General features: G+C 37.7%; 1 protein-coding gene across 14 annotated transcripts in view; it reads right to left on the minus strand.

Annotated features, from left to right (window-relative positions):
• kcnc3a (potassium voltage-gated channel, Shaw-related subfamily, member 3a) overlaps positions 1-26,949 on the minus strand; it is a 67,127-nt gene that overhangs the window by 34,147 nt on the left and 6,031 nt on the right. For all 14 annotated transcript variants that reach the window (XM_058770093.1, XM_058770087.1, XM_058770092.1 and 11 more), the window contains one exon: positions 26,037-26,721. In XM_058770093.1, the coding sequence (XP_058626076.1) occupies positions 26,037-26,721 (685 nt within the window). The remainder of the gene's footprint in view (positions 1-26,036; positions 26,722-26,949) is intronic.

Raw genomic sequence — 26,949 nt, forward strand, 5'->3', positions numbered from 1 at the left:
ATTCTGGAGAGGAAAGTAGGAAAATGTTGGAGCAGAGCAAAGTACATCATACCATGGACAAGATCATCAATTAATGAATTGAACCCTTTTTATTATATATTATTATATATATGTATTTATTATACACACACACACACACACACACGAATATATATATATGGAAGCGTTTGTGTCAGAAATCGTTGGCATTCAAAAAGAGTTATATTAATTCATTTATCTTCATTTTGTCTACTGAATACAGTATCTGACAGTTTTCAAGCCAACTGATAGTCACTCATTTGCATAAAGTTAAAATACTCTCAACTTTGGCAGACACTCAACACACTCACATCACCAAAGTTCACTGTCGCTGAAGTGACTAAAACTGGCCAACTCTTTGTAAATGATTATTTTTCAGATCGCTTTCACACTGTATGAGTGAACGGCCCTTTATTTTTGAAGGACACAAAACCTCAGCGCTTATGCAAGAACAGAATTGAGTTTTTCTTGTATCACTGCAGTCTGGCTCCACAGTTGTGGAACGAAGTCTAAGAGCATCACTGTTTAAAGATTTAGAGGATGAATAAGGACTCTAGCAGGAGAGACTCTCCTGGAATGAAGTAACTCTTCACCATAATGCCTTAATGCCACTCCTGGGAGTGTGGACACGCTCTTAATGGCTGTTTGCTGCCCACAGTTCTGCTCTTGTTCCTGTATTCCATTACAAGATACTCTGATGCTACGGACATGTTTGTACCCATCATGACCAGCTTTTTCTGTAAGAAAGGTTGCGTGAAATATGACCTCTTGAGACGGTGCCTGCTGATTCCATGCTGTCAAACTTTCTAAAAACATGCTGAAACATACCAGACAAAAAAATAAAGATAGGTGTGTGTGCATGCATCTAAATGTCTTAAAACCAGTCTCCCGTGTATAAGACAGAATATCAGAACCATAGGAGAATGAGTATGAATTTTACACACTGGAATGAGTGTACAGTATAACCATAACCTGAGTGCATTCTTTCATATAATTCTCACACACCAAAAATAAAAAATAAAAATAAATGGTAACACTACAATAAGGTTCATCAGTAAACATGTCTACAGCATTTATTAATCTTAGTTAATGTTAATTTCAGCAATTACTAATGCATTATTAAAATAACAAGCTGTGTTTCTTAATATTAGTCAATGCACTGTGAACTAACATGAATAAACAACGAACAACTGTATTTTCATTAACTAACATTAACAAAGATTAATAAATAGTGTAATAAATTCATTGTTCATTGCTTGTTCATGTTAGTTAATACATTAACTTATGTTAACAAATGACACCTTATTGTAAAGTGTTACCAAATAAAAAAAAAAACTATATTGCATACAGAAAGCTATTAGCAGTTTTTACTGTAATTTTGTACATATATTATGTAATTATTATTCATTGTGAGATTTTTTTCAGGATAATTAAGCATATTTCACCCTTAAATTCTCATTACTACAATGCATCTGATACTGTCTTTCTTAATATTTTTTAAAGATTATTACTTCAATATGTTTTTCCTTTTTTCTACATAATACTTCTTTTAAGGCAGAAAAATGCTACCATATGTATAAATACTTTAAAATTACTATATTACTATTTTTCCGTTAATGTTTACATTACAATGAGACTGTCATAAATAAAACACATAGCATAAGATCATCAACTGTATGATTCCCAATCATTTCAAGAGCTAATTGCACATTTATGAGAAATCTTTTATTTTATTTAAGTGAAAACCCACACTCCATTTAGGATTAGCACAATCATCATCTTTCCCCAGAAAATTGCAGAAACTGTTCCAGAAAGCTCAGGAGATCTTTCACCATTACTTGGCTTGAGAACGGTCGAGTAAGTAAGTAAAGCGAGCTATTCCAAGAGGAGCATTTAAGTGTTGCTTTTCCCAAAGACACTGTGTCAGCTCTATGGGACACGCCTGCTAGATTTCTGGAGGAATTGCCTGCAGAGCAAATGCTAAAAAACATACTCTAGCAAATCAGAAGGCCTGATGAGATCAAAAAGCAATGCATCATGTCTTACAAAACAACAATATTTTGTTGTATTGTGCAGAACACTGTACAGAACACAGAACTGCACATTCTTTGAAGCACGAAAGGTCAAGGCTTTGGTCTCAGATCCCTCTGAACACTGTTCTCACACCAATGGTGTGTGCGTGTGCTGCATAGTGTCATTGAGATAGCTCGCACTGAGTCAGTGCATTAATTCCTTCCAAAATCCCCCCAGTTCAAAACCTATACTAGTTATGTCATATACATGTTGATTCTGACTGACGACAGCACTGGTGGCCACACTGAGTTTACTGCGCAAGTTAAAACCCTCTACAAGTTACTGTACCATCATTTGTTACAGTGGAGGTCCGAGATCTTGAATATGAATGTCACAAATTTGTACATTTGAGTACTGACCTAGTAATAGGGAGCTACAGAAGCATAATACAGTTGCCAGTCACGTTTTATGTTTAGTTTAAAGAGAACTCAATTTAAACTTAATGTACCTTTTAGAAATGGCACTTAAACATGCATGTGACACGGTCATAGGTGTCAGTGTAGCTCATGTTTACATATTAAACCTATTTAAAAGCAGCCCAGAATGAACTGACCCTTAGTATGGTTATGTTCACATGCAACTTAACACAGACCATTACATTTTCAGCATGCAAAACCAAATTTTCTGTAATCTGTGCTGTGTTAACTGAGGCGCAGTGGAAGTCGTCTGTCACGCTTTACAATACGAGTGTTTGAATGTAGCCGTAGTCTACAGAATCATACATTTTACAATGTAACGTTTCTTTGTTTGATTTTTTTTCTAAATTCCAAAGCTTTTGGTTTGTGTAAAGTTTACATTTGAATTTTTTTTTGTGTGGTCTCATGACTTTTGGACCACACTGTATATCAACCACAAATACTGGAGCACAGCACTCACATTTTGTCTCGTAGCTTGCATGTTGCTGCACTAGTACTGCACCACAGATGAGAAAGTAACCACTGAAATGAATAGAAATGGTCTTCTCCATAGTATGCAAAGCTAAAACCAAAGCTGAATAATTTTTTCTATCATTAATAAATCATCTACAGTTGGTGTTTATGAATATACATAGGCTGTGGGCTAAAAATAGAGGTCTAGATTTGTCTGGAGTATTGGAAACAGAAGGCAGAGTCTCGAGTAAAAGGAGCAATCTGGCCGCAAGCGCACAAGTTTAAAGAGCAGATGACTGGAGAGGAGATGGGAAGTGGATACAATAGACGTGGCAGATGTCGTAGTTTAAAGAACCAGAACTCTATACCATCTTTCACATCCCTCCACCACTCGTTTTAATATGCATCTACAAAATGTTCTGATCTTCTCTGATCTCTCAGGAGAAAATCCCTCCTTTATATTCCAGCCATCTCTGTATCCTCATTCTCTTCACCCACCGCCTTCATCTTTCTGTTTTTCCTCTGTCCACATCTTTCATTAGACATGGAGTGACCTAATTTTTATTAGCACTGTGCAGTACACCATAAATATTACAGACCACACTGTCTCACACACATCAGTTTGCAGGACTCCCATTTTTGATCATGCTGTCGTACTCTCTTTGTTTTTTGTATCTCTCTTTCTGTCCATTCCTTTGTTCCTGTCTTCTCTCACCATGAATAATGAATACAGGTGCAAATATCAATATTAAACACTTAACATTAGTCAAATTCCTGACCTCTTTCTTTTTGTCTTGAAAGCACTTTTTTCCTTGAATTGTTTTGTATAGATTTTATGCTTCACTCTTGTCCCAGAAGCAGATTTTCAATTTTAACTACGCAAATCTGTCATAAAAATATGAGAGAGTGGAATCAACAAAAATTTTTTTACACAAATTACTACTGTCCTAACACCTTATATTGTGGTGTTAACTCTACGGACAACAAATTTGTATCCAATAGTTTTTTTTTAAGTTAGCGTAGCCTGTTTAATCACCCAAACAACACAGTCAGTGAAGCGTTGCTTGGTTTCCCTCAGACATGAATAAGGAATTGAGGTTCATCAGACCAGAGAATCTTTTTTTTTTCACAGTCTGAGAGTTATTTGGGTGTATTTTTGTAAATTCCGATCAGGGTTTCATGTATCTTTACCGAGGAGAAGCTTGAGTTTGGTCACTTTGCCATCAAGCCCAGATTGGTGGAGTGTCGCAGTGATGTGTGTCCTTCTGTAATTTTCTCCCATCTCCATATAAGATCATGGAGCTCAAACAGAGTGACCATCAGTGTCTTGATCACCTCTCTAACCAAGACCCTTCTCCTTCGATTGCTTAGTTTGGCCAGGAGGCTAGAGCTAGGAAGAGTCCTGATTGTTTCAAACTTCATCCATTAAGGATTATGGAGGCCAAATGCTCCTGTGAACCTTCAACACAGCATAACTTTTTTTGTAGTCTTCCCCAGATCTGTCTCAACACAATCCTGTCTCTCAGCTCTGCAGGCCATTCTTTGACCTCATGGCTTAGTTTTTGCTCTGACATCCATTTCAGCTGTTAAACCTTATATAGACAGGTGTGTGTGCCTTTCCAAATTGTGTCCAATCAACTGAATTTGCCACAGGTTAACTCCAGGCAGAGTATATAAACATCTCAAAGACGATCCAGTGAAACTGGAATGCTCCTGATCTCAATTTCAAGTGTCAAAGCAAAGGGTATGAAAACTTATGCAATGTCATTTTTTTTTCATTGTTTCCTTTTTAATAAATTTGCAAATTTCCGGTTTTGCTTTGTCATTATGGTGAGTGGGGTGTAGATTTATGTGGAAAAAAAAGTAATTTAAAGCAGTTTAACATAATAACGCAACATAACAAAATGTGAAAAAAATGAAGGGGTATGAAGACTTTCTATATAGGCACTGTATATGTTATTTATGCATCATTTCTAATTTTTTTTAAATTACGCAAAAAGGGTAAAAATATTGTTTCATTATCTGAATTTGGTGCTAGGTGTGAACTAAACTTTAAAAAGACAAAGCAGTCTATAATTTTATTCTAAAAATGTTTCAAATGTCCTTCCTACCACTGCCATTTCCACCTCAGAATGTACAGTATATAAACATATTATTGTTAGTACTAAAAATACAGCTCACATTTATTTTCCACAAAGTCAAAGACACACCCAGCTGCATGTGTTTTGCCTCTAAAAATGTTGTAGTACATGGCTGAAAAAATACAACAATCTAAAATTGTAACACTGTAAGATTGTCTGAGAGGTGAAATAAGATGTCAAGAAAAATACAAAGAAAGGAGCAAACCGTGTTTGTCGGTCAAAGATTTAAGAGAATTAACAAAAAGTCGAATAGGGAAGTGCAAGCATAATGGAACAGTGCAGAGAAGTACAGTAGGATTAAGAGGAAAAGAAGCAGCATTTCCAACAGAAGATTACAATACACTATTAGCGTCAATTAACTGGGATGTATAAAGCCCTACAGACAGGTCCATACTAATCAGAGCCCGGTGATGCATACGTGACCTAACTATGCCACAGAGAGAGTGATACGAAGACAGGAAAAGAGAAAGAGTGTGTGAGAGAAAGAAACTAGCAGAAGCAGGACAGGAAGAGAGGGAGTAAGCACATCAGAATTCATCAGGAATAGATCAGAACAGGGCTACATAAGAATGTTAATTCAGAAAGGAGAACAAGCAGGAAGAAAAAAAAAAACCTGCCTTCATCATGTACACAATGGGAAAAATGAAAAGCAGAATTCAGATCCCAATTGTACAGCACACTATTGAGTCAGCTCACCTGCTTTTTCTCTACTTTGTACAAATGAGTGCTCTAGCAGCCATAAAAATAATGTCATTGTTACATTTTCAGACAACATTGCTATTTTAGGTTTACTGCACAAGGATGCAAGTCCCATTGTGAAATTTTGAAGAAATAAGCAATTCTGTACAGTCCCAGCTAAGAGGAAACATTTCTGTTAGTTACGAACAAATATTCTTCCACTAACTGTAAAGGGATAGTTCACCCAAAAATGAAAATTACCCCATGATTTACTCACCCTCAAGGTGTATGTGACTTTATTCTTTCAGACAAATACAATCGTCTGAAAGAAGCTTTATAAGCTTTATAATGGCAGTGAATGGGGGGTCAAGATTTTGAAGCCCAATAAAGCACATCCACCCATAATAAAAAGTACTCCACAGGGCTTCAGGGGTGAATAAATGCTTTCTGAAGCAAATCAATGTGTTTTTGTAAGAACATTATCCATATCTAAAACTTTAGAAAATAGAGTGGTGTCCAGCAGATGATTAGGCGTAGCATAAGCTCCAGTGAGAATATACTTTTTGGGCTTCAAAATGTCGACCCCTGTTCACTGCCATTATAAAGCTTGGAAGATTCTTGGAAGAGAATTACATTTTTAATATAACTCTGATTGTATTTGTCTGAAAGAAGAAAGTCATGTACAGCTATAGGATGGCTTGAGGGTGAGTAAATCATGGGGTAATCTTCATTTTTGGGTGAATTATCCCTTTAAAAGACCGTTCGTTCAACATGTTTTAAATGTTACTACTTACACTCTTAGAAATAAAGGTGCTTCACTATGCCATAGAAGAACCTTTTTGTCTATATGGTTCCATAAAGAACCTTTAAGATCTGAAGAACCTTTCTGTTTCACAAAAGGTTCTTTGTGGTGAAAGAAGGTTCTTCAGATTATAAAAAGTAAGAAAGAGACGGTTCTTTGTGGAACCAAAACTGGTTCTTCTATGGCATCGCTGTGAAGAACCTTTTAAGCACCTTTATTTTTAAGAGTGTAAGTTCCCATAATGTTTGCAAAATTATAAAATGGAACGTTCCCTTAATGTTTGGATAATCCAGAAACGCATTATTCAAACATTATAAAAAACTGACATTGAACATTCAGAAATAATGTTTTCATAACTTAATGGAAACATCAGAAAAATGAACACATTTTTGTTAGCTGTGGTGACTACTTAATGTTTGATGAAATTAAATGAAGATGAAGACTCCATTCTTGGCAGTAGCCTTAAAAAGCTGTTGTAATTTTTACAGAGAAATGGGTCAATTCATATTCCAAAACAATTTTCCATATACTGCTATGTACGTTAATACCCCAACACATAAAACAAAGAGTAGGATTTTCAAGAAAACAGAGAGACACAGTAAAACTGACTGAATCAAGTTCTGTAGGAAACATTCAACTCTATAAATGTTTCACTTGCAGTTATATGAATGGGACACCTTATATAGATATGAAATATAAGAAAATGGAGACGCTTTATGCATTAAAAATGTAGCATTAAAATTATTTATAGTTAGTTCATTTAACACAAGCAATAGCAGACACATTTGAAGAGACCATTTACTTTAAATTTCAAGAAGAGTTTAATTTAGTCTCTTTTCAATGAGTAAAATAGGCTTTTATGATCTCAAACATCTGTTTGACTTAAAACAGAATCTGTTTTCTTGCGCACCATACAGTAAATAGCATGTAAGTGTGAATATAAACACAGAGTGTAATGGTCCGTACGCTCCCTCAGGTCACATAACAGTTGTCTGTTTCTGCTCAGTTTCAGTAGAGACTGGGAAGTGTCCACCATGAGTTTACACGATGCTGCATTAACTGCAGAGATATTAGAGTATCAGACAGAGAGAGAGAGAGAGAGAGATGGAACTAGATGCTGGCAATGCAGAGGATGTTTGTACGGTAGGGTTCGCATGAAACAGCGCCCTCTTTACGTGAGAGGTGAAAGTGCAGGTCTCTGAGGTCTGGCATGGGAAAACTAAGGCCCTGCTGATCTCCCCACACAGCGCTCATGTTTCTGCCTGTTGTTGCTCCCTGCACCCCGGGTCTGTTCTATTCATATCCAGCAGCGCTGTGTGTGAGAGCGAGAGAAAGAAAGAGAGAAATCCTGCGCGAACCTAATCTGCTATGCCAGTGCACTGCAGCATTTGCCTGATGCAACTGCACGGACAAGAATACTGTGGATCACATATACAAAACACAAAAGCACATACACACACACACACACACTCAGGTGAAGACATATTAGGAATGATTACGGAGCGCAGAACACAGAAGAGCAGTCACCTCTGTCACACAGGGTCATGTCCACCATTATCACAACACCTTGCTGGTGGCAGATTCAACAACACCACCAGCTGTGCAACATTCAGCAAGACAGTAAAAAGCTTAGAACTCGTATACGCTACAGGTAAAAGTGTGTAGCTTATATTTTTTCCATATCAAGATATTGCTACCTTAAATGGTGATTTTAATGCATGAAATTGTCTGTTTATATTTGTGATCGAATAAAAAGCTGCTTACTTTTAGAAAATCACTGTTAACCTACAAACTTTGACCGTTCAAACTTCCCATTATACACTTCACTGAAAAAATATCATAGCATATAATGTCGACTGAATATGTTGCTTTAGAAAACGATGAGACCTTATGGCAAGCAATACGCAACAGAAACTAATAAATATAAAACGCAACTGGTAATCTGGAAAGTCTTAAAATCTTAGAAGCTTCTGAAAACATATCATATTAGAAAAAAACATGATTTTAAAGCATGAAATTATTTAGACTGGTATTTAAAAATCAAAAACAGCATTTGAAATTCTTCAAAACTTCAAATCAAAACTATATATCAAAGCACCTCTAAATAAACTTGTTTGAGGTTTAATGGACTTGATGTCTATTTATATTACTCGTCTTTAATGTGACAGAAAAAGACACTTACTTTTAGAAATGTATTGTTCACCTACTAATACCTTTCAAAAACATTTTTTCCACACCATTCAGTTTATTCAGTAAAAAGATGCCAAAAACACACACATTTCCAGCTATTTCTGCAGTGCCTCTTTACTTGATGGACTCATGTTTATGATACCTGAACATATGGAAAAACAGTAAATTATAAAAAAATTAATTCAATAAAAACAACACTACTACTAATAAAATGCAATGTAAGCATATATGACCCTGGACAACAAAACCAGTCATAAGGGTCAATTTTCCGAAGATTTATACATCTTCTGAAAGCTGAATAAATAAGCTTTCCATTGACATATGGTTTGTTAGAACAGGACAATATTTGGAGATACAACTAGGAGGGTGCAAAAAAAATCGAAATATTGACAAAATCGCCTTTAAATTTGTCCAAATGAAGTTCTTAGCAATGCATATTACTAATCAAAAATTAAGTTATTATATTTACAGTATGAAATTTACAAAATATCTTCATGAACATGATCTTTACTTAATGTCCTAATGATTTTTGGCATAAAAGAAAAATCAATAATTTTGACCCATACTATCTATTTTTGGCTATTGCTACAAATATACCCCAGCGACTTAAGACTGGTTTTGTGGTCCAGGGTCACATATTGTTTGGACAGTAAAATAAATAGACTAAAAAAAGGAGAAAACACTTAATGTCAAATAAAACTCACTGTCACTTGATCAAGCAAATACAATGTTTATCTTAGTATTTATTTGTTTGGCTGGTAAATCACTCATCTGTTTTTGTTCATGCATTTACAAAATGGTTCATTTTGCTATTTAGCCTAAAGGTGCAATTCACATATACTCTGAATATTGCTGGCTCTGTGACAAAATTGCTTTTGTTCCCCTACTGTAAGTCGGATTGGTTAAAAGTCTGCTAAATGCAAGAATAAATTTGTTGACAATGGACGACTGACCTTTTCTGCCCCACAAAATTTCACAGAAAATGTACAAAATTGTAAAGTCACATTAATACTGATATATATTGTATATTACTAGGTCTAAGCAGTAATACATTTCACTTCTGCATGAATAAACGTACTTCTTTATGATAAACACTTTTGGTAGAGCGTTGGCTTCTCCAATATAAAATCTGGATCCTGAAGCAAAACCAGTGGAGAATCCCTGATCTAATCAAGCGCATACACATCATAAACACGCACACAAGCGCCTCTTGGGGGGTAATCGGTACCACTCAGTGCTTGCGGCTGATCACTGCACTGAATCAGCACGACAAAAATCAATAGGATAATTTAAATGAAAAACAAAGAGTGGTGGAGAGCATTTAATTATAAATCAATTGATAAATCCATCGACTAAAAGCATCTCATTTAATATGTCAAAAATGTGCAGCCTTCTGCTATACGCATACCAGAGGACACGCAGCGGCTTACCGGACAAAATATCATATTTGGCCACTAATGTAATCTGCTAAGCAAGCATGTTAGCGAGACAGAAATGGAAAGGTAGAGAGGGAGGGAGGGAGGGGAAAGCGTTCTGGAGCGTCACAGTAATGTATCGCCTCAAGCCCTCTCCCTCTTTTGCCTTACTGCACCATAATGACATGAACCAATGGATACCCAAGGTGGAAAACAGATGGAGGAGGGGCCTGAGAAGAGAAATGGGTGGGAGAAAATAAAAAAGAGATGGGAGAGTGGGATGCCGAAACGGTCGCCTGCTAAAGAGAAGCCATCCATAATGCAAAAACAACCTATAACCGGCATCAAACCCACTTGGAGTGTGTGTGGAGATGCATAAAGGGGTTAGGGGGTGTGATGATGGAAACAACAGAAGAGCGCAATGCTGATGAAAAGACATCAAATGAATGTGGAGAGAGGGGGAGACGGAGGGATGTGAAGCGCAGAGGAGGGAACAGGCGATACGGGAGGAGGGGGAGAAGCGAGTGGCGGCTCGTTCTGCTGTGTAAGGAGCAGCACTGATTGGTTGGGGATTCTGTGCAGTGGCTGGTGCGGAGCTTTGTAAAAATGACACGGACACCTGCCAGATCCTCCTCCTCCTCTTTCCTGCAGCACACAGCCAAGGCCGTATAGCGCTAGGCTGCCAAGCTGAGATCCCCCCTATATCGTCAGCAAGAGGCTCTGGTGCAGGCATGCTGGGAGCACCATCTCACACAACAAGCAGGCACTTACACACACCTACACGGCACGATGATATAACAGCTACTACTGGAGGGATGAGAAAGAGGGTTAAGTGAAATAACTGGCAAGCACGAGGTTGCACCATAGCATATGTGTGGACTCATACTGTATAAGTTGCTTCAGCTCACCATGAGAGATTATGGATATGTCAAGCAATTGAGCCATAATAATGTTCAGTTTGTTAAAATTTAAAAAAAGTAAAATAAATATTAATCAAAGTTACACCTCTTATCTGTTCTAAGGTCACTTTCAACCATAGTTTCTTGGTGCTTACTGTTATACTGATCTACACTGAATAATAATAATAATAATAATAATAATAATAATACATGTCCATTATGTAATAATAATACATGTTATGACTTTCTGATGTAACCTAATTTGTCAGGTTGATTTAGTCAAATTTAAAAAAAAATGTTATATGTATTTATTTATTTAGTTAAGTTTAAAAACAGTAAATGTAAATGTATATATATACACACACACACACACACATATGTGTGCGTTTTTGTGACATATGAGGACACAAATTTGTATAATGACATGGGTATGACAGTTATTACAAGGAGAAGGTGATTTATGAGGACATTACCCCATGTTCCCATATTTCAAAAGGCTTATAAATCATACAGAATTATTTTTTTTTTTTGACAAAGTAAAAATGCACAAAGTTTCCTGTAAGGGGTAGGATTAGGTGTAGGGCTGGTGTAGGGTTGGTGTAGGGCGATAGAAAATACAGTTTGTACAGTATAAAAACCATTACGCCTATGGGATGTCCCCACAATTCACAAAAACAAACGTGTGTGTGTGTGTGTGTGTGTGTACAAGAAATTCTCCATGAAATCCGTCCCAACAACTCAAAAATATAAATCATTAATATAGGTTCAAGAAAGTGTATTTGGGTGACGCACAGTGCTTGGAAGATGTTACATAGCTTAAATGTAAATAATATAATATATTATATAAAATAATATATGCCACACTGTCTTTATGCCATTCTTAACTCAAAATAAAATGTTAATTTATTAATAATTTCCAATTATTGATAATCAATGGTTGCTATGGTCAAGTTGATTTGATTAGGCATTAAACTTGTTCTCTTGACATAGTATCTCAAAGCCATGACTTCACATTACAACAATTATCACATTCTCACGAGTTAATACTATGTGAATCAAACATGTCACTTCCGGTCACTATTCATTCATACCTAATGCATTAGCTAATGTTAATGAATAGAACCTTATCGTTAAATAGTTACCAAAAATATTTTGTCAAATAACATCAAGTAGTACCATCAAAAATAACAATTTTAGGTCAAAAACATTTCAATATTAAAATGACTGAATCAAATGGACTGCTTTGTTACAAGAATAAACAATTTTTAAAAGCCAGGTTGGTATTTATCAGGTAGCTAAATATTTTAGTCCGTATTCACTTCTTAGTGCATTAAGCTTTGTCTGAGTGATTTTCAGAAGCTGATGTAGGGTAAAACTCTAAAAGGCATTTCCTGTTAGCACAAAACATGCAGGATTGCCTCTTGCTGTGAGGTGTACGTGTGTGATGTCACCCTCTACAGAGGCCATTCTCATAACACTGCTCATATTGATCCTTCGCTGTCAGCTGAACTGCTGAGTGTACATGAGTGAGGCTGTGAGAGAGTGTGTATGTGTGACAGTGTTTGATTAGAAGGATAATGTGATTGAATGAGGGAAAAAAATGAAAGAAATAAGATGAGAAAAAGTGGACAGAGAGCGAGAGAGTAGGCTACTGCCGCAACAGCCATCTGGGATAAGAGCAGGACAAGCTGTGCTCCACCCTCAACCCTTCTCCATATCCCTCTCTCTCAAGATCTGGCAGGACACCAGGGTAGGGAAAGGCCAGAGCCCTGGAACCCCAAGGGATCAGCATCTGGTACCTCCACCAGCCAGAGAAAGAGAGAGAGAGAACATGTTTGAGAGAGAGAGAGAGAGAGAGAGGTTTTGGTTTTAAATACATCTACATCTTTTAAATACATTTTAAAGTAGATTTATCTAAATTTATATATATTTCAAATTTTAGTTTTTTTGTTTGTTTGTTTGTTTTCAGTTAAACCAGTCAAAATATAGTTCTTCACAACCATTGTCCTCCTTTTCGCTGAACTAAAATTAAATAAATCAATTTCCATAATCGGTTTCTAACTACATGCATCTACCAGGAACAGTTTAGAATTTTACAAACTAGACACATTTTACTCTTAAATCATTACTTAAATCATCTTTAAAAGCGTCTTTCTCCTTCTAGTACTAAAGTTTAAAGTATTAAAGTTGAAGTTGAAATGAAGCTGCAATTAAATATAAATATTATATGAAAAACTTGACAATTGAAAAAATTGACAATAACAATTAGAAATGTTGTCTTGGTAAATAACTGAAATAAAGTAAGTTGAAGCACTAAAATTGCTAAATAAAACTGAAATAAAAAATGAAACGAAACATCAAAATAAAAAAGCAATATAGCTATATAAAAAAAGGAAAATAACGTAAAACAACATTACTAAAAAAATTAGCTTATTCTTGATCTTATTTCAGACTTCGTCTTTTTAAAAAAATCATTATGAAGTGAGGCCAGTCTTCCACAAGTTACGGTGGGTTTTCAGAGTACATTAAGCTCATTTGTCTCAAAAAATCAAGCAAAATTTGAATAAAATATGAAGAAAATGTGACAGCTTGATGTAGCAGTTAGTGTATGTGCTTCAGACACACTGTGCCGTGGCAATTACGCAGGAGATTCATGTCTGATTTCCCCCTTTACTGCTTTTTGTTTCACCAACAACATCCTCCACTCTCTACTGTCAAGACAACAACCAAAAAGTTAACAAAATGAAGAAAAGAATAGTGACTTTGAGCTAAAAAAGAGTTAAGCTAACTGAGACTTATTATAGCACTTTTGTTGATTTTGATTGCTTCCATTGTCCTCATTTGTAAGTCGCTTTGGATAAAAGCGTCTGCTAAATGACTAAATAATGTAATTGTAAAAAACAGCAACAACTTTCTGGCATGCCTTATGAGCGCAGGATGCTGGAGTTTAGTCCAGTAAGCAAACACCAGCACTGAGGTCATGCAGTGTGTGTACTCTGGATCCCCCGATAACCAACACATGGACACAAGTAATGATAGAGGGCAGAGGGTAAAGGAAATTTAACAAGACGCTAATGGCAGCATACAGTGACTTGGTAAGTACATATCATTTGGAATAAATGAAGGCTAAAGGGGAGCCCATGGTCCAAGTAAAGAGAAAAACAAACAAACTGAAGACAAGTCTTTCACTCAAAGAACACACTTGCTGCACAGAAACAAGAAAAATAAACACATTTAAAGTACGATGTAAACATAAAAGTAATTGTCAATCATTGTTAATGTTCTTTTTTAGAGTTTTATGTTTTTTTTTGTTGTTGTTTTTTTTGTGCTTTTTTTTCATTTAGTTCTAATACTTTTCTTGTACATATCTTTAAATGTACAGGTTAAATTATTCTTGATTGATTTAAAGCAAATACTGAACTGATGTTCAAAGTGTTTACAAGGCAAAACCGATTTGACATTCATTATAACACTGGTAAATATAATTCAACACTCTTATATTACATCAATATGTATCTTAACAAACATGCTTCATTCAGCAGAGGCATGGAATAATACTGCATACAGCCAGATGTTAATATGACTCTCTCTCACACACACAAGCAATGGTCAGTTCTGCAGCTGTAGCAAAGATCTCTCTCTCTCTCTCTCTCTCTCACACACACACACACACACACACACAGCTCAGCACTTTAACAGATTAATTACAGTCAGTGACTGACAGGACAGAATGAACCCTCTCAAATCAGCGCAAAAGAAAAGCAGCAGACACAGCGGCTCTTACAAACACAGACATAATCAAACAATCCACCTGATTACTTCTTTCCTACAGTGAGGTCCAAAAGTCTAAGAGCACTAGTGGAAATGCATTTTGCATTAATGCAAAATTTGTCATTGCAAATTCTATCAGAATAACAATTTGAGTGAAACATTCAGAACGTCTTAGTGTTTGGTTTGCACTCCTTCGCAGCACTCGAGCTGCATCAATTCCACAAGTTTGAGTAAAAACTGTTGATCATGTTCTCCAAAGCAAAGATCCAAAGAGCATCTTGAACAAAATTCTAGTATCCATATAGTATAGACTGCAAATGTGTGAGTAAACATCCTCACACGTCTGTGGTGCGAGTGTGGATTGTGGTGTGGTGACTGATAGCTCAGGGAGAGCAAAAGATGAACCTTTGAGACTGAAGATGAGTATATTGCATAACAGTAGTTGATGTAGTGTGATCGAGGTAGCTCGGGGATACAGACAAAGACAGAGTGAAAGAGAGACAATACACTATTGAGTGTTTTGTTTGGGAATGACGCATTGGATCTCATTGATAAAAACACAGGTTCTCGGCCTAATGGAGAACAAGAGAGTGACTCAACCTCCCACCAGATTCACACTTTCTATCTTTCTCTTTCTAATATCCATTCATAACATACATTCCCCAGAACCCTTTAGACGTGCTGATGCCCCAACAAAGACATGTAGAGAAGAGAATTTCAATATAATAATATTTATATCATTATATAAATATTATAAAAAACTTTGTTGGATGCCCATGGTCTTCGGGCCCTCAGACGACACTGCATCACTCATCGGCATGATTCTGTCATTGATATTACTAAATGGGCCCAGGAATACTTCCAGAAATCACTGTCGGTAAACACAATCCGTCGTGCCATCTGCAGATGCCAACTAAAGCTCTATCATGCAAAAAGGAAACCATATGTGAACATGGTCCAGAAGTGCTGTCGTGTCCTGTGGGCCAAGGCTCATTTAAAATGGACTGTTTCAAAGTGGAAAAGTGTTCTCTGGTCAGATGAGTTCAAATTTGACAGTTACGTTGGAAATCACGGACGCCGTGTCCTCCGGGCTAAAGAGGAGGGAGACCTTCCAGCGTGTTATCAGTGTTCAGTTCAAAAGCCAGCATCTCTGATGGTATGGGGGTGCATATGTGCATATGGTATGGGCAGCTTGCATGTCAGGCAAGAATGGGACCAAATTCCAATACCAAATCTCCAGAAACTCATAACTTCGATGCCCAGACATCTTCAAACTGTTTTGAAAAGAAGAGGAGATGGTACACCATGGTAAACATGACCCCGTCCCAACTATTCTGAGTCCTGTAGCAGGCATCACATTTGAAATATTGACAAAGAAAACACACATGCAAAACTCCCTGACATACACAAAAAGCACACACTCCTTGTTTCTCTTGCACACACACTCACTCCATCGAGGTGAAACAGAGGAAATAAGTAGCACAGCATTTTTTTCTGCTTAGTATTCGATCCTGATAACTGCAGCACACTACACACATTTGTCCTTGCAAATTTTCCGTCTCCCTTCCTCTCTTCATCATTGCGCTCCCCGTAATCACTCCTTCTCGATCTCTCTCCATCGCTCTAACACTCTCTCCTCCTCGCGTGTCACTTCTCTCTCCCTGTCTGAGCTGTAGTTTGGCAGTGTTCTCCTTCTCTCTGTACTCTATGCCATTAGCTGGGATGACAGAGTGCCTTTCCCTTTGTCCTTAATCCAAGTGAGAGCCCCACTCTGAGAAAATGCTAAAAGCTAGCATGCAGTGGCTAGTGCCAAATGCACAGAGATGCACAAACTTCTCTTAGATGTATGCATACACAATTATGGCAGAAAAACATCCAGATGTGAAAGTGCGCATACAAACACCTTTGACTTTCCTACATACCTCAACTTGTCTAAGCTAGCTTGCTGACCTTAGCTCTCCTCCCAGACTCTATTGATTGTCTATTGAAGAGGTTTGAGGCATTTTTCAGATGGTCAGACTTCACACTGTGGTCATCGTTCCTTAGTTTTTGTAAACATCAGCAAGCTGTCTTAAATATGTATGCCTACTGTTACTGTTATTTTAACCTTATTAAAAAGTACTGTTCACCTCTATATGTTAAATCATGTCCAGCCACATTAGATGAACTCCAGCAGGCCAATAAAAGATGATGTCCTAAGACATGGTATCACATGACCGGCCAAATTTTACTTATTTTATCTCAGTAACTGTTATTGGACACTTTCGCTCTTGAGATTATTATGAAATTAATGATGACAATGCAAATCGTGCAGTGGTTCTCAAGCTTTCTGACTCTAAAGCCCCCCGTAAATCAAGGCGCTATTCGAAGCTTAGCTGATAGGCAGCTCCACTGCTTCTATTGTAAAAGAAGCAAATAACCTCAAAAATATGAGCTCAGTGTAATGTTGTACAGTAGTTTTTTAGCATTTTAATTAAAATTATTGTAATATACCTGCATTTAAATAATTGTTGGACTTATTGGGGCCCCACTGGAACCTTGTTGAGAACCACTGGAGTAGAGCATTTCTACAAGCGACGATGTTTGCTTGTGTGTTATGCTGCATCCTATAGAAGCCCATTTCCACCACTGAATGAAAAATAAAAGGTAATTGCGACTTTTTATCTCACAATTCTAACTTTTTTCCCTCAGAACTGCGGGATATAAACTCGCAATCTTTAGAAATAAAGTCAGAATTGAGAGACTTTTCTTCCTCCGATTTGCAAGTTTACTGACTTTTTTCTCAGAATTGTGAAATATAAAGTGAAATTTTTAAAAAGTATAAAAAAAGTATTGTATCATGCAAAAAGTCAGAATTGCGAGATAAAAAGTCGCAATTACTTTTTTTTTTTTATTCAGTGGCGGATAGGGCTTCCATGGCATCCACACCACTAGTCGTCAGTATACGTCCAAAGGCAAACATCAGCCTGAGGAACATGAAAAAAAAACTGCTGCGTGCACCTGTAGAGCAAATATTTTATGCATTTCAGCTAACAAATGGCAGCCATCTTTATTCTTTCACTGTCCAGTGCTCATTTACCTTTTTCTGTCTTTTCCCTACCATTTCTTTTTCTCTGTTTCTCCAACAAGAGCTTCGTCTCTCCATTTGCCACCTTATCTTTGCTCTCATTCAGTCTTACTCCCTCATTTCTCATTTGCAATTCCCCTCTCCCTTTCCTGCTCCTCCATCCAGAATGCTGCAGTATTACCACCATCAGCATCTTATGAACGCTGCTCTTTCTCTCCTCGGTTCCAGTGCGCTCACACAGACACACAAGCATGCAATCTAGCCACATCCATGGGGAAAAGGCTTATCTAAAACTGGCAGGGAAAAAAAATCGCTTCATACTAATAGTCCAGTGTGTGTGTGTGTGTGTAATGGAATGGCAGCGTCTTATTGGGATTAACATGACAGAACAAGGATATACTATATATAAAGTAAAAGTGTCATGATACATTACAGCACCATGGTTTCCCCCTTCCCCCATTACCTTATTCTTTCTTTCACTAACTCTTTCTTTCTCTTTCCCTTACTAACTCTCTTCCTCATTTCTAGTCATAGATCAGTTTCTCCTGCCCTATGCAAAAATGAAGTCTTGTGGGAGTGTGCCTGAGAAAACGCAAGGGATTTGGTGGGAAACGGAGGGGTGGGGGTTGAAAGAAAGAGAGAAATATTCTGTATGTGTGTGTCATATATGGTGTTTCAATGAGAGACCGCAGAGTCCCCCTTGTGACTGCTATGAATATATTTTCAAGTGCCATGAGCACAGACATCCAAACAGATGTTGTCATTCCAAACATGTATGACTTTACAAACATGTTTGTCCTTCTATCCTCTCAAAGAAAGTCAGTGGCGTCCAATGGTGTTTCGGATTTTAATGGCTTTCAAATTATGGGGGAAAAAACGGTTGAAACATTGTATAAAAATTCCACAGAAATGTTCCTCAGAAAAAATATGAATTCTTACAGGTTGAGGGTCAGTAAATGGATGATTTTTGGACAAAATGTCTTTTTAAGTGTAGTATTTGTGTAGTAAAGTTATCTTAAAGGGCCTTTTGTTTTATAAGAGTCATGATTCAAAAAATGTCAATTTATTATTAGTAACAATAAAACACAATTCAGAAACCAAAAAGACAATTAACTGCACAAAGCTTGGTAGAAAAAAAATTAAGAAAAGCAGAGAAAAAGCAAAAAAGCTTTTTCTCTGAAAAAGAAAAAGAAAAACTTTTATTTTTAACATAAGAGATGGTGCAGTCATTTTTTACTTGAATGTGGCTTCCAATACCAGCCACTTCTGTTTATTTTAGCTGATATTGCAAACTAGTAATTGCTATCATATTATTTAAATTTATTTTGAAATCTTACAAATTTTTACCTTCTTTAGACTTTTACAGTTTACTGCACTTTGTTATTACTCTTGGTTAAACTAATTATTTATCTATAGCATCTAATGAATAAGACGTCTTGCACATTCTCAGTAAAAAGCTTAGCCTATACTACTGCATTGAAAAATAAGGTGGATAAACACCGAATCTACAAATAAATAAATAAAAGGAATTGTCCATAGAACTAAAGTATAGTAAATGGAAGAATAAATGCCTCTAGTAGTGTCAATGAAAATGGATTGTTTTATCTAATATTTGTGTCCATTAAAATACATTTTAAAATGAGTCTCCCGAATGGAACGATAAGAATAATTCAGCATTTGCCCTGCAAACTAAAGCAGCCTGCTAAGCACAATAAAAATGATGTCTGTGGGTCAGAAGAGTTAACACGGACCTCTGGGAGGTGTGTAGGGATAAAATACAAGGCTTTTCTTTTCTGTTTTTAGCCGACTGTCCCCCTGTGACCAACGAGTGCTCGAGGGAACAGGGTTTTCCATTTGCCCAGTTAACAAAAAAGCTCAAGGGGTGCAGAGGTTGACCAAAATGAGAAGGAGTTCTGGACATCACTGGGCATCCTATGATTATTTTGGCAGTATAATATTCTTGCTCTGAAAAAAAACCCTTAAAGTAGGTGGTTTCACACTGATAACTCGTTGGCTCTGGCATCGGCTGGTCTTCAACACCTATTTAAAATGCTAAGTAGGAGTGCTGCACCGTGTATAGCACTATATAGGTACAAGCTCACTGGCTGACTAGAATTCAGGGTGGATGACCGGCTCACTGGGATGTTGAAGTAGTCTACTTTAGAAAAGACCGAAGCAAACAAAATCCCTCGAGCCAGGAAAGATGCCTTGTAAAAGCAAATACGCTGCAACTCGGACAGACTCATTCACCGGCGAGCTGGACAGCGGCCAGTGAAGGAAAAAAAAAAGCACACTGCGACTGTAGATTCAAGCGCATCCAGCGCTCTACCTCTTATTCACCGATTTATTGGTCTCAGCGTGACTGGTTCAATAAGCTTTATTATCATGCACTTTGCTGCTGCAATGTGTGGCCAGAAGACATGTGCAGTACAGATACTGCATAAAACCCAAGTCACCCTGGTGGTTCGGTTAAGCTTTCGCTGCCAGGTCAGGATTGTGTAAATGAACAGTTCAGGAGAAAGAAGAGGCCTGCTTGTTACCGAGAGGAGCGAGAGCTTGTCCCACATATCCCTCATTTTCTTACTATATTTAGAGATGTAGTAAAAGTAGAAGAAGGGAAACAGTGGGGGAAGATTGGAGGTGTGTGTTCATGGGTGCCAAAAGCGGTCTCATCTGAAAAGAAGCATTTACAGCCAGACAAACTCTGGTTACAAATGAGCATGATCATTACAGTGAACACAAAAGGTAATTGATACTTTTAAGGAACTGATAAACACAAGGCCATTTTAGAAGAAAATGCTTGCAGTTAAAAGGAAAGCATCCGAAGGAATCCAATCACACTCGATGTGTTGTACTCAGAGGGATGCTGTGGTCTATGCGGCCCTTGAGGATGCGCTTCAAACATGTTTGCAATGAATAAATCAAATGTTGCAAAGGAAGCAAGGAGTAATATTCATTTGCCAATGCACGAGAAAGGAGCGACACACTTTTCAAATAGTTTCAGGTCCCTGGAGACCTGACATTTAACTATTTTCAGTTATTTTTGGCACAACTATTCAGCATTCAGTGTCGCTAACTGTTTACAAACACCTGGTGGGGAGACAGTACTACACGACAGGTATGGGATATTTGTGACCCTGGACCACAAATCCAGTCATAAGTGTCAATTTTTCAAAATTGAGATTTCCACATCATCTGAAAGCTGAATAAATAAGCTTTCCATTGGTGTATGGTTTATTAGGATAATCTGGAATTTGAGGGTGCATAAAAATCAAAATACTGAGAAAATCACCTTTAAAGTTGTCCAAATGAAGTTCTTAGCTATGCATATTACTGATCAAAAATGAAGTTTTGATATATTTACGGTAGGAAATTCATTAAATATCTTCATGGAACATGATCTTAACTTAATATCCTAATGATTTTTGGCATAAAATAAAAATGGATCATTTTGACCCATACAATGTATTTTTGGCTATTGCTACAAATATACCCCAGCGACTTAAGATGGTTTTGTGGTCCAGGGTCACATTTTGGGAAATCCGAATAACTAAATCAAGTTATTGACAAGTTATAAGGATTTGAGCCCAGTGTTTGTGGATATGCTACACTTAAAATTTTATTAATACAGGGAATTAAATAGTGGTAAGGTGAGCAGTTTTGCTTAAGCCACGTAATTTGATTAGAACTATTCATCCATCCATCTATCCATCCATTATTTCTTTGGTTTTCCCAGACTTATTCCCTCTAGTTTCCCCCCAATTGATTTATTTGTTTAAATATTTGTCTTTTAGATAAAGGATGATCAAATGTTTGCAGGTATGCTGTACCTAAAAAAGGGGTGTTATTCATAACAGGAATTAAATATTAATAAGAGGAACAGTTAAGTCATTTACTCTGATTAGAATATTAGATTACGATATAAGTGCTGGCAATGCAGATATTTTTCTCCAGTTTTCCCACAAAATTATCGCCCAATTTATTTATTTATTTTAATATATTTTACATATTCCGTTTATATATATTTTTATATTTATTCAAGATATTTGTCTATTAGAAAAAGATCAAATATTTTCAGGAATGCTACACCTAAAAATGGAATATTATTCATGCAGAGAACTAAATAAGGTAAGGTGAACAGCTGTTGCTAAGACACTTACTTTGATTAGAATAAAAATAGATTAGAATAGTACTGGCAACAAACATAGGCATGCAGGCCGATATGATACACAAAAAATGCTGTCTAAGTGGGGAACTCACTAGGGTTTGAGACACAGCCATCGACTGAGGGTTGATCTACATTCCACATGTAAAAGCAATTATTTAGTGATGAGTATAATGAAAAATGCAAAGTGTCAAAACAAACGTACATTTCTAAATACATACCGGACCGTTTACCTGAGGCGAGGTAAATTGTGACATTAATTAAAGGTTTTCTGCATATATATTATTTACGCGTGGGAACAAAATACACAGAGCACTGCAAAGTGGGATTATTTTGACTACGGGCTGTTGCTAAGAAACGCTGCTAGAGCTCTGTAGTTCATTTAATAGTTGTTCATCCTTATCGAATAGGATTTTGCACGTGAATGACTATGCACCCGCAGGTTGTTATCCATCCGCTCATACAACATGTGCTCGACTACAAGCTTGAGATGCTGAACAACAGTAAAGCAATTCCGATCATTCTGCATACTGTGCATTTGCTCCTCAAGTAATTGTCATCGAGGAGGCTTTATTTTTGTGATCTCTATTGCCTCTTTTTGAATCAACCTGCCATACAACTCCAGTGTGTAAAGTGTTTTTTGCATCTTCTCCTCTCCAGGTGATGCACCTTCTGTTCTACTTCATCACACATAAATTACAAATCTTTATGCTACAGAGATAATTGTCAATTAGATTAGCGGTTTTCAAGCTAGAGCTCGGGGACCCCAGGAAGCCACAAAAGTGTGTAAAATAAAATATTTTTCACAATATAAGTTGTAAATTAAATTCAATTAACTTTTTATGGGTAGAAAAAATACTGTCATCTGAATAGAAAGTCAATATTTTTCAGATAATATTTTATATTAATTTATTTGAATTTAAAATAAAATAAAATATTTGAAGACTTCAGATGCAAAAGCCTCTAAGTGCCATCTGAAATTTTCATCTAAAATAAGCATTTTTATCAGACCGCTATCTTAAGGTTCAGTACTTTTACTCTAATGGCAATGCATAGGTCCTTTTCTATGCAATTAAAGTGAAATAAGTGAACATAAATATAGGGGCCGGATAAAAATGCTCATTTTAGAAGAAAATTTCAGGCGGCATTTACAGGCTTTTGCATCTGAACTCTTAATTTTCACAATATAAGTTGCAAATTAAATTCAATCAACTTCATTATGGGTAGAAAAAAAATATTGGTGGTACACTGTGAACTTAAGTAAATATTTTCCAGATTTATAATATTTTTTTCACAATATAAATTGTGTTTTTATACATCAAAATCTATTTGTCTTCTATGTTTTAGGAAGAGGCCCCTTGCAATCCATTCATCATATTTGGTAGTTCATGGAATCAAAAAGTTAGAAAACACCTGAATAAAATGCCAATGTAGTTAACAGTTATCTGAATCCTTTAATCTGGCCAATGAGGAGCCAGGGTTTGCTGCAACTCTTCACCTATGTACAGGCTCACTGGATCATCCGATTTAAACCAGGGATTTAACCAGAGAGAGATACAGCTCTCAGTCTTGCCTTCATAAATCAACTCAAATACTCAAGCTATTTATGCTATACTGCCTGACGCCACAGTCTTTTGAAAGTCAGCATGTACTTTGAAGACACCTTCACCATCTTCGCAAATGCTTGAAATGAAAACTGAATCAGTTAAAGATGTAACCAAAATCTAGATAACACACACCTTTCATGCATTTGCATACTTTTAGATTTATGAAAAGTGACAAACAGCATTGCTTGCACACACAAACAAATGCACAGGCTCTGCCTCTGTTGCTGTTATTCAGTTGCTCTGCAGCAGAAATCAACGCGCAGTCAGCTAGTATGAGACGCCGCAGTGTTACGCTATAGCACAGCGAGAGAAAGGGACATGGAGGTTGTAAGTGATGATTAGCAATCCGGCACGAGGCCCTGCACCCATACAGCAGCCCACTAATAAAACTCTATGCGTGTCACGGTTGATAAAAGACCTCCGTTCAATGACGACGCAGTAAAATGATGACGGCATCTCTCCCTCCCCTTGAGAACTGTGAGAAGAGCTGGGTAACTTCAAACGCATTAAGAGCAATTCTGCAATCAAATGCAACCCAAAATGCAATTGAAAACTGATCAGTTAAATGGAACCCTGGGCTCATTTCAAGAAAGCAAGTGTGTATCGACTGCTCATGACTATGATCTATTGACCCAGATGTGCCGCGGGAGACAAATATCTTAAATAACCAGCCTGCGATGATAAAGGAGATAAATGGTCGCTGTTCACTAGCTCGTGAATAACGTTCTGAGAGGCAAATGGTGAATTGCCTTTCATGTGCTCCAGCTGAAACATCTCTTAACCAACAAGGGTCAGTAAGTGACTTTGGTTTCCTAAAATTGCTATAGATTTGTAGCTATGTAACCCAAAATATCATTGTCTGACAAGAAAAAAAAACTGATTACTTGCTTAAAAAGGCAAGTAAAAGAATTGGTGCATCTAATTGGGCTGCAATCTGTCTAAAGTCTATGAATTCATATGACCTTATTATGCTCATTATCCCAAAATTGGGATCCCAAGTGTGGCACCCAGAAAAAAACGAAAACTAATTTAAGCTTCAGGTCTGGATGTGAGATGGATGTAGAGATTATCAGGTAATTGTGGTGCCAGTGACATACAGGGCTTCTGCTAAGTAAGCAGGAAACTGATTCAGTTAAAAGTAAGACCCATGGGAAACTCAGTAGTTCCCGGGATACCACGAAGATCCTGTGCTTCCAAAGTGGATACATACCTAAGCACAACCTGACACCAGTAACTTGCTTTGCTAAGCTAGAATTTTCTCAGATACCGTGCCTGGTTAAACCTATAGCATTTTAAGGGTCACATCATTCACGTGATCAAATATACAAAATTACTAAAAAGTTTGTAAGCATAAAAACATGCTTACTGTCAGACATGATTGTTCCAGCAAAGCAGGAACAAGTGGGAAAAACGTTCTTCTAACATAAAAAACATTCACAGTTTGCAAGGTAATGCAGTTCATAGCCAAAACTCAATAGTGTCCACCTCAGGGTAAATGCCCTGGTAACGTTCAATATCACAGGGGTCTGCCAGGTACCGTTCTGCAGTATGGACAACAGCGAAATGTATAAACACTTGGCGCCTGCGCAATGACTGGCGGTTGAGATATGAATGCGTGTGGTGTCTCATAATTAAGAGTTAATTTTTGCGATAATTACCGTCTGACTGATAATTATTCGTCTTGCTAGACGCCTATTCAGCAAATAAACGGACATTGAAAACATTTTATTAGCTTACTTGTAGTGACCACATCTATGTAGGAAAGAGTCATTATTAAGAAATAGCCTATTTCACCGCTGAATGCTGCGACTGACGAATGAGAATCGACTTTTAAGAATCAACGTTCTTCAAACCATTAAAGCAACTTTCCTTTCAACATTCAAGTGAGGTTATAATAACATTAGAAGCAGAAGCAAAAAGGTAAGTTTTAAAAAAGCGCGACAAAGTGCTGAGGAGGCGACTGCGCATGCTGAGAGCTCGAGACGCAGTGTTCACCGGCAAATAATGCGCGTGGAGACAGTAGTGACAGACAGCGAGACAAAATACTGCATTTATCAGAGAGAGTGACAAAGAAACGCTCCTCATAACGAACCCGAGTCTTTTTCTCTCCGAACGCAGCTAACAAACTTTCCAAAAGTTTACGACTTGTGCGACAGTGAGTGGACTATTGCGACTCTTTCCAACCAGCTCATAATTCCAAGTACACGAGAACTATGCAGTCAAATACAAGCTGAACATGTAGGTAGCCTATCACATGAACGCTATGCCTTAAAGTGAGCTTCAAACTGCTACAGACACGTTTAATAAAGCAGACTAACAAGATGCCGGTGCACTCACTCACCCTGGCGTATTTGGAAGAGTAGGGGTCCTCAAACAGCGCCCAGATGCGCGGCTGCCAGGTACTCCACCAGCTGGGGTTGCGACCATCCTCCTGTAGACACAACCTCTTCAAGTCCCCGTCCGCACCACCCGTTAGCGCCGGGTCGTCCTCTGGCGGGTCCGGCTCGGGCGTCTCGAAGCTGTCCAGCGCTTCCTCGGCGTCCCGATGCTGTCGGTAGTTCATCCAGCAGCAAGCCTCCACGTCTGTCTCGTCGATACCCCAGAACGCGAGCTCCTCCTCGAAGAGAGGACCGCAGACATCGTTGGGACAATGCAACTTCCCTGTGCGGTAATAATTGAGGATAAAAGCAAAGGTGTTGGGGTGGCGGTCAAAGAAGAACTCGTCGGATTTGGGGTCATAGTCAAAGTTACTGAACGCATCTGGCTCCGTGAGCCAGGACAAGCGCGTCCCAGGCAGCGTCTTCAGTGTGCTGCGGTACGTCTCGTGCCGAATCCCCCCGCAGTTTATCACTATTTTCTCGCTGTCTGACGGACAAGTCATGTCTGCGCTGTAACATACTTTGTTGGACGACTTGTTCCCACCCTTGCGCCCTTTGAAAGAGGAGACACACACCGAACTGAGCATAGAGGAGCAGGGGGAGGGAGAGGAGGAGAGAGAACCGACAGGGGAGGGGGGGAGGAGGAGCCTGCGGTGGGAGAACAGAAGAGAAGAAAAAATTAGTGATACTCATATACTTTTTATACAGCATCAGACTGGTCAAGGTAACCTGCCTTTAACTCATCACATAGTCAGTTCTTGCACCGGTTACTAATAGCTCTGTACAACAGCAGGAAAAATGGTACAAAAGCTGTCACTGGGGTGGTACCTTTTAAAAAGGTATTACATGCTTAGAGGTTCTTTATTGGAATCTATG

This window comes from Onychostoma macrolepis, chromosome 03, assembly GCF_012432095.1.
Source record: "Onychostoma macrolepis isolate SWU-2019 chromosome 03, ASM1243209v1, whole genome shotgun sequence".
Classification (NCBI taxonomy): Eukaryota; Metazoa; Chordata; class Actinopteri; order Cypriniformes; family Cyprinidae; genus Onychostoma; species Onychostoma macrolepis.